The 13,658-nt window shown below is 46.0% G+C and overlaps 1 protein-coding gene across 1 annotated transcript; it reads left to right on the forward strand.

Moving 5' to 3' along the window:
- The first annotated feature begins 572 nt into the window (after positions 1–572).
- Positions 573–4,204, forward strand: LOC121833287. Its single transcript, XM_042286441.1, has 4 exons — positions 573–746; positions 888–961; positions 1,966–2,185; positions 3,962–4,204. The coding sequence occupies exons 1-4, from the start codon at positions 710–712 to the stop codon at positions 4,114–4,116; spliced, it is 486 nt and encodes a 161-aa protein (XP_042142375.1). The 5' UTR covers positions 573–709; the 3' UTR covers positions 4,117–4,204.
- Positions 4,205–13,658: the final 9,454 nt, after the last annotated feature.

Here is a 13,658-nt window from a genome sequence, read left to right on the forward strand (position 1 = left end):
AAACCGGTCTGTCTTTCTCAGTCATACTCGGTTGCAAGTGTATGAACGATGTTTTACTATTCCATGCCTTCCCTCTCGCACGCAACGTGACACATTTTCGTTGAATTGCTTACTACACAGCAGATAAACACACTGGTGCTGCAGCAAAAATATTGGGTGAGATTGATGTTGCAACGATTCTCAAAGCCCTGTGTCGTTTAAAGGGATGCTGAACCGATATTTGAAATCTTATAATTAGTGCCCGAGCGGGCTTCACGGAATGGTACTGTACCTAAAAACGATATTGAATCCGACGGATGGGGCCCGAATTATTGTATTTCTTTGAATTAAGAGCGAATCCTCGGCCGGAAGCCGCCGGCGCGAGCGAGTCCTTCTGAGAGCAGGCGTAGCGGAACTGACGTGCGCATTCTCGGTATCATCTTGTTAATGGATAACAAGATGATACCGCCATCGCCGCTCTCAAATTTCTTGCATGGGATGGGGGTGCTTACATTCGCATACAAACTTTTTTTCAGGCGTCTCGTTTGGAAAAGGTGGGGGGGGGGGTGGGGGGGTGGGGGGGGGGGTGCTTAGAATCGCGAAAATATGGTATTTGGTAAATATGGTAAACCTTCAGTTGAGAGTGCTTCATCTATGTCAAATTCGTCCTTATTTATTTTGTGCTTTCCTACTAACAGTATAGTTCAACCCATTTTTTGTCAAAAAAGGAATGGGCATTTCCTTGGTATATTACGATACATATAAAAGTAAGCGCTTGTTAATTATATATCTTATTACTTGAATGGGTGCTCTAATGCAATTGGGGACAATACATAGTGTACTCGGTTATCAAGTGTATCCCACGGTAATGCTGTTCCGTCTTACTTAAGATAACATCTGTGTTACAGGACTTCAGCTGCCAGTGCCTGTTTTGGACAGGGAAGATCCCACACCACCGGCTTTTTCTGAGGAAGATGGCATGGTAGGCAACCACATTGTTCTATTGTTAGCATTTTGTGTTGCATCATTGTAAACTTTTTTATGCCTTTAGAAGCTTCTTGCTGTTACAAAGTACTAAGTTAATGCTATAAAATATTCTCATTCACAGTCACGTTTGAAAGTAAACTGAATGCTCATCAATTGGAGTCGCTGCAAGTGGGTTCACTAGTCACACTGGTCGAGAGTGTTAAGAGCCGTTCACACATTTGCAACCGAGTACGACCGAGAGAGACCAGACCGGTCTTTAATCCTCTTGCGACATCTTAGGACCAGCTCCGCTGTAGCGTATCCTGTTCTAAGACGTCTTACTGGGTCTTACTCGGTCGCAAGAGTGTGAACGGGCCTTTAGGAGTCTCGGGAGGACTAGTGGCATCCGAGAAGAGTGTGTTTACTACGAAATCTGGATTTCGGCTATTCGAACCTGCTGTTGTGTGTACAGTGAAGTCTAGCGGTCTGGTTTGGTGCATATGTGACGTCGGTACGCTCGACTGAATGAGCCTGTTGTGGACCGACAACTCTCCGAAGACAAGCTTCATGGGGATTCACTCCTGCCATTGGCGTACCACTGTCAACATTGAGAAGGAATTTTTTTTTTTTTTAATTTTAGTTTGCCAATATTTTTTTTAAATATTGTGATTTTCGGGAAAATTTTGGTTTATCTTGGTTCCTATGTTTTGTGAGGTCAGTTTTAGTGAAACTTCAATCTTGATCAAGATTTATTGCAAGGCTCCATTAATGCATTCACAATATATATGGAGGAAACAATGAGAAGCTGCAGTGGATAGGTTAAGCATGCCGAAAAAGCTTAAATATAAAAAATATGCTGTACGCGGCAAAGTGCTCAGGTGGCTAAGTTGTCATTATCCAGAATCCCAGAATGACCGAACCGAGCGTGAGCAGATGATGTGCGGGCAAGGAGGGAAGCACGCACAAAACCTTTGAAAGTCGTTAGACTTTCATGACTAAGCGAATGATTTTTCATTGCAGGTACACCTCGGTGGCAAGATAAAGCTTTCGAAGCTAAAGATTGATGATTTAGTAGACAGACTCCCTCCCAAACGATATGTGAAAGATTTGTGCAGGTGTATTTATACTCACGAAGAGATGTGCGCGAGAAGTGTGACCGGTGCCCCCTGCCGGAGTCATTTGAAGGATGGGGCAAAGGGGAAGCTGCCGGTAACCCCAATGAAACTGCTGGCCCTTGCAAGTAAGTGAGAAAGCTTGTCCTTGAACAGCTCATGCAAAGGCGACTGAAGATGCTCCGCAAGATTTGAAATTTGTTTAAAATATTTTTTTGAAATAATTAAGTACAAGCATGACACTGCTAATGCAAGCAACAGATTACCATATTTTAATTTTTTTTCCTAGGAATTGGGGCTTTGCCCATCATTCTGCTAACGCAAAAAAAAGAAAAAAGGATTGCCATAATTTTTTTTAATGAATTTGTGATTTGTGATTGTCATACTGGCATGGTAAAAGGAGCTAATTTGGAGAACTAACCTAAGTGGTAAAGTTTTCTGCCCATCATTCTGCTTTTAACGTAATGGAAAAAGCTGCTGATTCGGTGTTCTCGCTAACAGGGTCATGCAATGTAGTGCATGCACGGTAGCAGATGATTTACAGAAATGGAAGGATTATTTCCATGTCTTGATTATTACGGTATCTCTACTTCCTGGAGATTTCTTATAATTTTAATTTTATACCATTTTTGGTATCCTTTTGAGTTACTTTGCAATTTAAGCGAGTTCAATGAAATACAGTAGAATTGGTTGACGAGATTTTTTAGGGAAAAGTGACAGCCAATTAAGCGTTGGGAGGCTTATAAATGAGAGGAAGCAATTATGACTGCAGCTGGTTTCAGATAGAATTTCACAGCCTTGGTGAAGTTTATGGTTATTGCAATATTTGCCGAGTGTTTGTTTTTCAGAAATGTTATTTAAAGTTAGCAATTAATTTTCAGTTGCAACTTACACATGGCAGCTTTTAATAGTGAGCAAAACTTTAGAGACCATTGAGCTGACCCAGATGTTGACCCCCGTCAAGTACTGCTCCTGGCACATGAGTGCAGAGTAGTGAAGCTCCACATGCATGCTAGTATGAGGGGAACTGTACACTGTGCTTCTGCTTGGTTAAAAAGTTGGGATCACAAGAAAAGTTAAACCAGTAATAGGATGGGAAAGCAAGCAAAACTGAGCGCAGCAGTAAAAAGCTTGCATCGAGCGTCATGGCATAGTCAGTGCAAAGAGGTGAGAAAAGGGGCAGCAGAGCAGAATAAGGGGCAGCAATGATCCAACACATCAAATCGACCGCATAATATTGTACATTTTACTTTAGGGCAAGCAAACAGATTAAATAGAAATTGATACACCTATCACTACGGGAGTTTGGGATCAGTGTTAATTAACATAAAACTGAAACAATGTGTCAATCACTTCCACTATTGCACTTGTGCGATAGGGGAGGGAAGCAGGTAGTGTTTTGACATTGGCCTTTTCACCGACCTCTCTGAAATTTTATTATGTTATGACCTCACCCACAGCTCACTGTCCTTGCCCTTTTGTTTGTATAAGTTATATTTCTGTCGCTCTTGGATCATACTTCCTGAAAAGTAAAACACAAAGTTCTTAATAATTTTGGTAGTTTGAAACACTTGTATGCAGAAAAACTGTACGGTGAACGTGACATACGCACTGTCTTCAGAAACGTTTGATGAGCCAACAAGAGGAAATCTTGGAGCTTACTTTATTTGACTAAAGCACCTCAAAAAGCAGGTGAAAGGGATGGACAGGACCAAGCGCTAACTTATAACAACACAAACATGTTCAATTGTAAGGTAGCACTCCGTGCTGTCCATCCTTCTCTTGTGTCCACGCTTTTTAGGCGCTTTTCCATTCAAATCATGCACTAATTAACTAGCCCACCTAGCCATTTTATTGCTTGTTTTATTGCCCATCTAACACACATCTATTTAAAATTTCCCCAGATGGTCTCATGTACTACGAGGGAGCCAAACCCACCGAAGCTCGGCACACGGGCCCCGAACTTCAGAAGATTGTGCGGGAGGTTTTAAAGGAGTTCCTGCCCGACAACGCAAGACAAGGCACAAGAAGGAGGGAACCACCGGCACCCAAAGAATAAATGTGCATGCTTGGGTGAAACAGCACACAAGATTTACACCCAAGCCTCCATCCTCTCAATAAATGTTCCTCGAGGCATTTAGGCATAACTTGTTTACCTGTGTATTTATTTCAGCTGGTTGAATGGCTAAACTGGTTTGTTCAGCCAATTCCCTCAGCATGACAAATCACTGAACCATCTGGTCATGCTAGGTGATCTACCCAGTGTGACCAGATCACCCACCATGACCAGATCAACCAGCATGACCAGCATGCCAAGCTGGGACCAGCTTGCCAAGCTGGTCCCAGCATGACCAGATTAACCACCATGCCAAGCTGGGCATGCTGGGGCAATAACCCAGCTTGAAGCTGGGACCAGCTTAACCAGCTTAAGCTGGTTTTTTCAATAGGGAAGTGTCTCACAAACGTTTTAGGGCAAACATGGCCGCACATCACTTGGCTATTTCGCCGCGACCAGCAATTAATATAGAAGCGTGGGAAAGAGGCATGTGTTTTGCGCACTGTTCACATGCATCCCTACTTGAAGCAGTATAAGGGCAACGCTAAACTACACACAAAGGATTCAGCCGACAAGTCTGCCGAGCTGTCCGTCCTGCCCGTTAGAGCTAAGGAGGTGCAGGACTGCGATCAACGGCGAGATGCGCCAATGAATCAACGAAAGCAAATGCCACACAAATCTTCAGTGCACCCAAAAGGATCCTTCACCTATGAATGGCGTGAACCTGATTTGGTGATCACTAGCGCCCCCTCGTACTTCAGTAGTGATTTTCAAAGTGGTGAGCAGCTGTGCGACCCAACCACACGAAAAGGCACATTCGTGACAGGATGTGCCTTTTTAATGCCAAAGCATTATATGTCCATGGAGCGGAAAATCCGAGTTGTACCAAAGGTTAACAGAGGAATAAAAGAAAGAATAAAATGTGCTTCCACGGCTGAGATTTGAACCCGGTGCTGCTGTGTGAGAGCCGGGCATGCTAGCTGCTGTGCAATATCAGCCGCTTCGGAATGCGACATTACTCTCCCCTCAAAAAGAAGCTTGTCCTATTACAGCAAAAGATGGCATGTCTTTACCCGTTCTTTGTCCCTGTTTATCTGAGGCGGTTTTTTCATCATGTTTGACGGCATCGGCGTTGATATGCCCGAAAGATGGTCATAAAAATATGTCCTCGGTTCGATGACATCACACTTCACGTGACGACATGACGTACCATGATGTGTGATGCCGTATGATGTAACGTAAAACAAATATTAGAGGGGCACTTAGTTATACCTACGTGGATTGAATGCGAAAGCATTGCCATTCCTAACAATAGAGGAAAAAAAAAGGAAGTGTCGTTAGGAACGGCAATGCTTTCGCATTCAATCCACAAAGGGATACCCAAGTGCCCCTGTGATATTTTGTGTGGAGTAGAGCTGAAATAAACGCCGTACGCTGCAGTATATCCATGATTAAGTCGCTGCTAGTCGTGAGGCTTAATGTTTTGCACCAACAATACCGTAGTTTTTCCTCGGTTGCGACGAAGTGCCACTGCGCTACGAACTTGCTAAACATTTCTGCATATGCGACCACTTTCTTCTGGAAACCTATGGCGACCTGCCACTCACTTTTGGCCAAAGAACAGTGAAAACACCAGATGTGGAAACAGCCATAACAAGCATTAAAGAAATCAAGATGGGGGTCATAGCATTAGCTTCCCAACGTGGCAAGACTAGCACAGGATTTCTGTTACTCGCCGTTTAAGACAGGAGTCGACTTTTTCCGGTCTGATCTTGAAAACAAAGTTTGGTTCGGTTAATTTTGTAGCAGAAAGCCCGTGCTTTCCTGTTTGTGGGGTCATTTTCTCGTGTTCAAAATATGATGCAGAGTCCTTCCCATAAAAATGCATGGGTGCCCGCTAGGACTCTTCGAAATGGTTAAATTAACTGAGGTCATTATACTCTGTTGCCACTCTAGAATAGCAGAAGGCCCTCCCACAAAGCCCTTCACTCTTTTTAATAAGCAAACACCAGAGAGGAGGAGAGCCGAGAGGACACTGCCAATCATGGTGAGCAAAGGGAACTGTGGGAGGGGCTTGTGCTATTCTATAGTTGCAACGGACTATAACAAAAGTTTACAGTACTATGAAAACAAAAAGACCAAGTATGCACAGAAATTCGCAGGAAGTGTAGCAGGGACAGAATAGAAAAAACTGCAGCTGCAATATTTACCCTTTAAATTTCCCTCGACAGCACAGCAGAGATGACATGCTGGTCGTCAGCGCCTGGAGGGCCACCCCCTTGTACTGGGAGCACATGTAGTCTGAAACGAACAATAAACAAAAAATTAAATGCATGGACAATCCGCACATGCTGTTATTTCGCTTCATTGGCCGCTTCAGAGAAAGCAAGCATGCACACCGTTGTTCAATCATGTCAACTGCTAGCCGAAACTTTCTGCCACCAGGATTACGATATTGCTTGCGCTATAAAAAAAAAAAAAAACATTTACACACTACCCAGCTGGCACGCAGAAAGTTCAAACATTGAAGAAACTACAACATAAAACTTCAATGCAAGAGCTACACCTCGTGGACAATACACAAAAGTATGTTCAGTGTAAACCTTGGTGCACCGCAAGGCTGATTTATCTCAGCCAGTTTGAAACATCTGCAGTTCCATTCTTTTCAAGATATTATGCCTGAAAATTTGTGACAAATTAACTGGGTTAAAATTTTTTAATCGACACCCGGCCCAAATATTTAGGAAGTATACTAGTGGGTTAATTTCTAACTTACCATAATTATTTTCGGCATCCTGAGGGCGTCGCTTCAGGGTCCAGTTTTCATATTGGATTTACCTCGCCCACACAGCTGCAACCACACTGAAATGTTTGCAAAGTTTCAGGCAGGGTAATTAAACGTCTGCAGTTTCTCTCGAACACCGCTGTCACAAATTTTGTCTTTTTTGTCATTTTGGTCTGTTTAAGGGTGGTTGGAGGGAGGGTCAATTACAATCCTCGCACATGTTTACCTGGGCGTCAAAGGCTTGAGCTCGGATGAGACTATACTTCTCTTCATACTTAAGGTGCAACGCTGTCAAAGCTACTCGCGCGAGCGTGGGGCTTGATCTTGTTGATCATTTGCACGCCTTCTCGCGCAAGCCAAACCGTAGATGAAGCCACGCACTCGCGCCAGTAGCTTTGACAGCGTTGCACGCTAAGTATGAAACGGAGTATAATGCCGGCCGAGCTTCAAACCAATGGGAAGAGGAAGACAAGCGTTTCAGGTTGACCAACCACGAACCTGTGACAACCGCATAGGTCATTCAACACATGTCTTTACCGCTTAAACACTGTGTCGAACTGCATTTTGAAGGCAGGCCCAATTTCAACGGTGTATGAACAGGGCCATTCATTTCGTGGCATGCCTTAAAATGAATCGAAGTGACGCAAGCTGGGAACACACTGCTGCTGCTTCATTTGGGAATAACTGCGGCCCTCGGCTTGATCACATCACAATTGCAAAATGAAAGAGAAAAAAAAGAGGCGAAAAGAACAACTGCTTTATCAAAAGTTCTAACCGACAAATGTAAACCCAGTTCAATTCTAGAAAGCCAGGGGATCGAAGTTTGTCCTAACAGTACAATTTAGTCCACTTCCATAGCTTCAAAACAAAAGATGGATATCCTCTTCTACCATTTTGACTGAAAAGGAATATTGTCTCTGCATGAACCGAATTCCAAGGAAGTCTAACTTCGGAAATGTAATAAAGTATTATCAATGTAATTAATTTATAGTTGAAAGACATCAGTACACTGCTAGACCAATAAGACATTTCCTAAAGCAACGGACTGAAAGTAGCATTAGGAATTCAATACGTGCTCTGTTGACATGAGCTACACTTTCTCGGACCATACACAGAATGAGTGGCAACTTTTCATTACGCTACACATAGATCCAAACATTAGGACAGATAAAGCAAACCCAACTAGTTAAAAAAATAAAAAAAAAACATTCTAGCTTAACGAGAAAATAGGGAGTTTTAGAATATCGGGCGCAACTTTACCGCGCGTTACGGACGGCAAAATAGCGAGGATTGCGGCGAAGAGTTTTAGAATAGCGTTTCTCTGAAGGGGACCCCACCAAACGCAAGCATCTCGCGCTTAAAACGCCACCAAGATGTCGCGACAGCTTTTATTTGAAAGTTAGAACGTTTTACCTTGAAAATTAAACAAGCTTTTTGTTCAGAGTAACATTTTTATAGTTTTTTTACACTCAATGCCGCATGTTTTGTTTTTGTCGCTGCCAAGCTGCTCTGTTGTACTTACGAAGCCCAGACGATCCACTACCCAGGCATGCTTACATGTCTGCCGCGATCGTAAGTACACGCGCCTCGATAGCTTTGCGCCTCGATAGCTTTGAGCTGTGAATCCAGCGATCCGTGGCGTTTTCAATACGCTTCGACCATACCGACCGCGGTCACCGAGTGCGACTCACGCAGTTCCCGAACGGGCGACGGCGTCGAAGACGCGATCAACAGAGATGTCGTGGGCGCCGCCTTTTGCGGTACGCCGCCTTTTGCGGTACCCACGCTATTATCGAGAAATAACGGGCCCCAAAGCTCGAGTCCGATGCTTGTTTTGGGTCTGCGCATGCACAGCAGCCACGAGATTATTCTAAAACTCCATAATGCTCACTTCTCGTTCAACGCGTACAATGCAAACAAAGAAGTATGCTTACCAACTGCGTTGAGTTGCTCGTTCTGTCGCGTCGTCGGTCTTCCGCGCTCTTCTTGAACATAATCATCACAAGAGGAAACTTCACAGATGGATAAACTTGATTGAATTAGCACATTTCCATGTCTAAAGGCATTTCTATCCCGCGACACACCCAACGGTCGCAAAACTGGCGAAACCATGCGCGAAAAAGAAAAAATAAAGAACTGGTGTCGCTACCGATGGGGCGTCGAAGACGCGATCCTTAAAATATGAAACCGAAACCAGTAAAAGTTACAATACTGAAACCGAAACTGACCAAATCGCGATAGAGGGGCGGCGTAAATAGATCTGTTCACATGATGCATCTTGTTGGCGAATCTTGTGTCGCAAAACTAGGTTTCGGGAAACAGATTCCCCGTCTGAACGCAACCGAAAAAGTGGCGCGCCTTCGAAAAAAGTGGCGCGTGTTTCTCGCTTCTGGAGCAATTTTTCGCTGAAACCTCACCGACGCCCGTCAGTCACCCGAAGGAGAAACGCGGACGCTGCCAATGGCCGCTCGACTTCGCTATGACGTCTGACCTTCGAGGAGGAGCGAGCTTTTGGAGGAGTCTGATTTTTGGCCGATTCCGTATCCGAGCCGAAGCCGAAAGAAAACAAAACAAACATGTCGAGCGACAAGCCCCTATGCGACAAGCGGCGCAGCGGTGCATACGGGCGACGAGTCTTGTTCCTTCTCTGTTGCAGGTGTGTGAACGGCGCCTACAGTACGGATTGGGGGCGCGGTGCAGATTCGTCAACAGTCGCGGCGGGTGCAAGCACCGTATATAAACATGATGACTGGGGATAACGTTCTTTATTAGCGGTGCAAAAATTTCCGAAATGCTTCGAGATCATCTCGCGGTTTTTCCCAGGTTTGGCAGGACTAGTAAACCCGTTAAGCTGAATCTGACGAAATTCATTGAGTGGCATTAATAAAACAGGCTGTCTCTTCACACTGTGCGTACCTTATATCATTTTGAGGCGAGACGCTTAATATTCCCGGTGCAGACAAGGTTTGGCGAAATTCTCGTGAGTCAACACGTCACAGGTTTCGCGCGTCAAACTCCACGTGTGAACAGGCCGATTTCGCGAAATCTTGGTTTCGCTAAACTGTGGCGCGTTGAAGACATACATCGTTTGAATAAGCCTCTAAAAGTAAAAGAGGGTGAATACAGTTATTATTTTCAGCACAGGAAATAAATCTGTATATCAGAACTAGCACCGACGCGCTTTTTGCTTCGGGTGCAATGCAGTAGGGAGTAGATTTATTGATTTTTTTTTTATAACACTCATTTCAACGTGTAATGAGTAAACACAAAAGAATCGCTATTGATTGGGTAACGATAAACCTCACTTGAATTTGTAATGAGTAAACTCAAAAGAATTGATATTGATTGGGTAACGATAAACCTCACTTGAATTTGTAATGATTAAATTCAAAAGAATAGATATGGAGTGGGTAATGATAAAACTCATTTAACGATGAGTTTCTTATGAGTTTCATTTGACTCTATAAAAACACATTAGAAGCTCAATTGAAACCCATTGTTCATTTTTGTAAGGGAACCATCATGAAGAAATGTTATGCCTGAGCAAATGCACCGAAGTATCACAAATTAGAGCGTGTAACTTTATTTTCGTTGCAGTGAAAAGCAGTGCGTAAGTGAAACTTCAGAAATGACAGAGAACAATTGTGAATTTGCCGCCAAGCCCGGCAGATGCCCGTGATAACCCGCCAACCCAGCCTTCCCGTAGAGATCGCTCGTTTTTTGTTTTTATCTTTTGATCCAGGTAAGCTCATGTTCTGAAACATTGGCATCTTTCTTGGACCGCTAGGGTTACACTCTGGCGGAGTTAGAGCGTTCTGCGATGCGTAGTTTTTTTACGCGAGCCGAAAAGTATGGTTTACTTTTCTCGATCGGGCCCTGTATGTTCACCTGATGCTTGTAGTATGCGTAATGTGTGTATAGTTGAAGTTCCCGAACATCCCGAAGCGCAATGGTGGCCTAGCTACTTGCAATTACGCTGCTTGACCCTGTCATCTGGTGGCAAGCGATTTAACCTTCTTTCACGCAACGCGATAAACAGCGGCCTCGAGTTTGTTCTTTTGAGAGCGGCTTTTGGTTTCGCGAATTGAGTTTGCCATTCCTCCGTGATGTGCGGTTGACGAAGGAATTGTGACTCGAGGAACACCAAAGGTAAGACGTAAAGTGCGCGAAGAAACTGGGTATCGGTTGTCTCCGTTTAACATCGCAGTGCTGTCGACGAGAAGACTGAGTAACTGCTTTCGAAATGAAAGTTTCTGTACCTGTGGGGGGAATCTGGCTTCGGAAATAAACCCAGTTCCCGGAAAGCTCGTGTTACGCTTTTATTTGCTGCTCCTCTCGTCCCGTACAAGAGACGTAGCGTCCTCGTTAAGCCGTTAAGTGTCCATAATGACATGCAGGCGACGGAGGAACTAGTTGCTCCCCTGCTTCAGGGACGAAAGTTTCTCCCTTTCTAAAGGAACATAGGTTACAAGACCGTTCCTCCCCTTAGGGAGGACTATCGATACCCTTTTTTCTAAGAATGTAGACTTGAAACTCGTCACCCCGAGTTGTAACCTGGCTTACCTCTACCTGAGACAAACATTGCCACAGAGGCACCGATCCTTGGATAAAGCACTACGAATTTCGCTCAACCCAGCACTTCTGCTTTCATGTCACCCACTCTCCCTACAAGGTCCTTAGCTTCGAATTGGCCCCTTCATCCGGCTGCCGTGCAACCCTCATTCTTCAGGGACCAGCTGCCAGTCCAACGGCCACCGCCATGGTTCCAGGTGCCTGTCGCTCCTTGGCAGACTTAAGGGGCTCATTGGCAGCGTTGTGGGGGCTTGGGGCACGCCGAAAGGAGATGTCCAACGGAACGACCACGGGCTCCAGTTGTATGGTACCGGTGCCACCAATCCAGTCACATCCAGTCCCACTGTCCGGGAAACAAACGCCGGTAGATGCCACACCGGTGGGCATCTGCGACAACTCGCTGCAAGCTACAGCAGCTGCCGGGGGAAGGGAGCCACTTTTGGATTTCCGGATCGGTAACTTAAAGTTTACAGCTCTCCTGGATACCGGGTCAAGTGTGAGCCTTCTTGGACCCCGAGCGATGGAAGCTGCAGAAGCGTGTGGAGCGAAGAAGAAACAAGAAAGACGAGCACTTCGTCTAGCTGCAGGATGGGCTCAGTGTCTCGTTACAACACGCTGCACAATTTACTGGACTGATGAAACTCGTCGTCACCAGTTCTTTTTTATCCCCGATTTGTGCAAGGACATCGTGCTTGGGAGAGACTTCCTCACAGTCAGTGGGATCTCCCTGCATATGCCCTCGGTGGATGGACGGTAGGCCTTGAGTGGCAGCGAATCGTCCCATTTATAAAGGAACAGAAAACCTGCGCGAACGAGACAGTTGATGAAGAAACATACTTCCTTCAAGGCCTTTTTGGCGAAGAGTTAGTTCTTGATGCTGCCGGTTCAGAAATCGACTGCTTCAGACAGCCGGACAAAAACCGACAGAGTGTTCTTCATAGTCGGCGTATCGAAATTTCCTTTGCGCACTGTTTTGCAATGCGGATGCAAGCTTTTCTGAGGCCGTGCTTTGCCCACCAGCCTTTGAGCCCCAGTACATCAAATGGTGAGACGGAATATAATTAATGTAAAATCCCATAATGACGCCCCCTCCTAAGAGATCGCCCATCCGTTTTTTTTTTTTTTTACTAAATATCTGTCACATTGTGGTTCTCCTTTGGGCCACTGCCTTTGGGAGTACCACGTTCGCGGCGAGACGCTCTACCGCGAAGCGGGTTCGTACTCGCGTGGCATGCTGCTCGTTGAGCGCAAACAGACACCAGTCACGTTGGTAACGGTGATAAACTGTTTATTTACAATGAAACAAATAACAACAAAACAGCGGCTATAAGCTGGTGAACGCCGTCGGTGTGGAGATCGCCCACGGCCGAACGGTCGTTCACAAAGGTACAAAGGACGGGGTAAACGCTCACCGGTGCGCCGGACGGTTCCCCGTTGTCGCCGCCGCCGAATCCCTGCTGTCCGCTGGTTTTAAGATAACGGCGGGGGCGAAATGGCCAATCAAGGAGCGACACGTCGATCTCCTTTGTGCGGGGGTTCGTTACGGAAATCGCCCCAACGGAGGAGAGGAGGAAGCCACTCACAGTGGTAAGCAGCGCCACCTCTCGCTACGCCAGCGCGGCCGCCACGGCGCGCCAAAACGCTGACGCGACAGAATGTTGAGGGATCACAATCCCCACACTCCCCCCTCCTTAGCCAATAGTCACCCGCAAACGGGTGGACCAACACAAACACACAACAAGACTAAAATAATAAAAAAAAAGAAAAAGGCGGCTGCAACTACACGGGAAACAACAGCCCGGCTCATAGGTCCATGCTCCAAAAGTTCGTCCAACGGTCCCTCACCAGCGGTGCAGCTCCCAGCGGCAGTCGGTCGGCTGCGTCATCCCGTGACGGTCGCGCACTTGGCGGGTCACCTCCTGAGCGCCCAGGCCGGGGTGGGGCGTCGAGCCCAAAGTGACGAATGTCCCACAGCAGCATTCCGACGAACGCTCAGACGTCGGACTTGAAGGGCGCCCTTGGACTTTTGGTGGTAGACGTCCGTCTCGGGGTCCCAGTGCTCATGAAGAGTCCGAAGTCGGCGACCCAGCAGCCGTGTTCGTCGACGAGCACGTTCCGGGCGGCCAGGTCCCGGTGGATTGTCCCCCGGCTACCGATGTAGTGCATGCCCTGCGAGACTTGCTGGGAG

This window comes from Ixodes scapularis, unplaced genomic scaffold (assembly GCF_016920785.2).
Source record: "Ixodes scapularis isolate PalLabHiFi unplaced genomic scaffold, ASM1692078v2 PGA_scaffold7__128_contigs__length_106722199, whole genome shotgun sequence".
NCBI lineage: Eukaryota > Metazoa > Arthropoda > Arachnida > Ixodida > Ixodidae > Ixodes > Ixodes scapularis.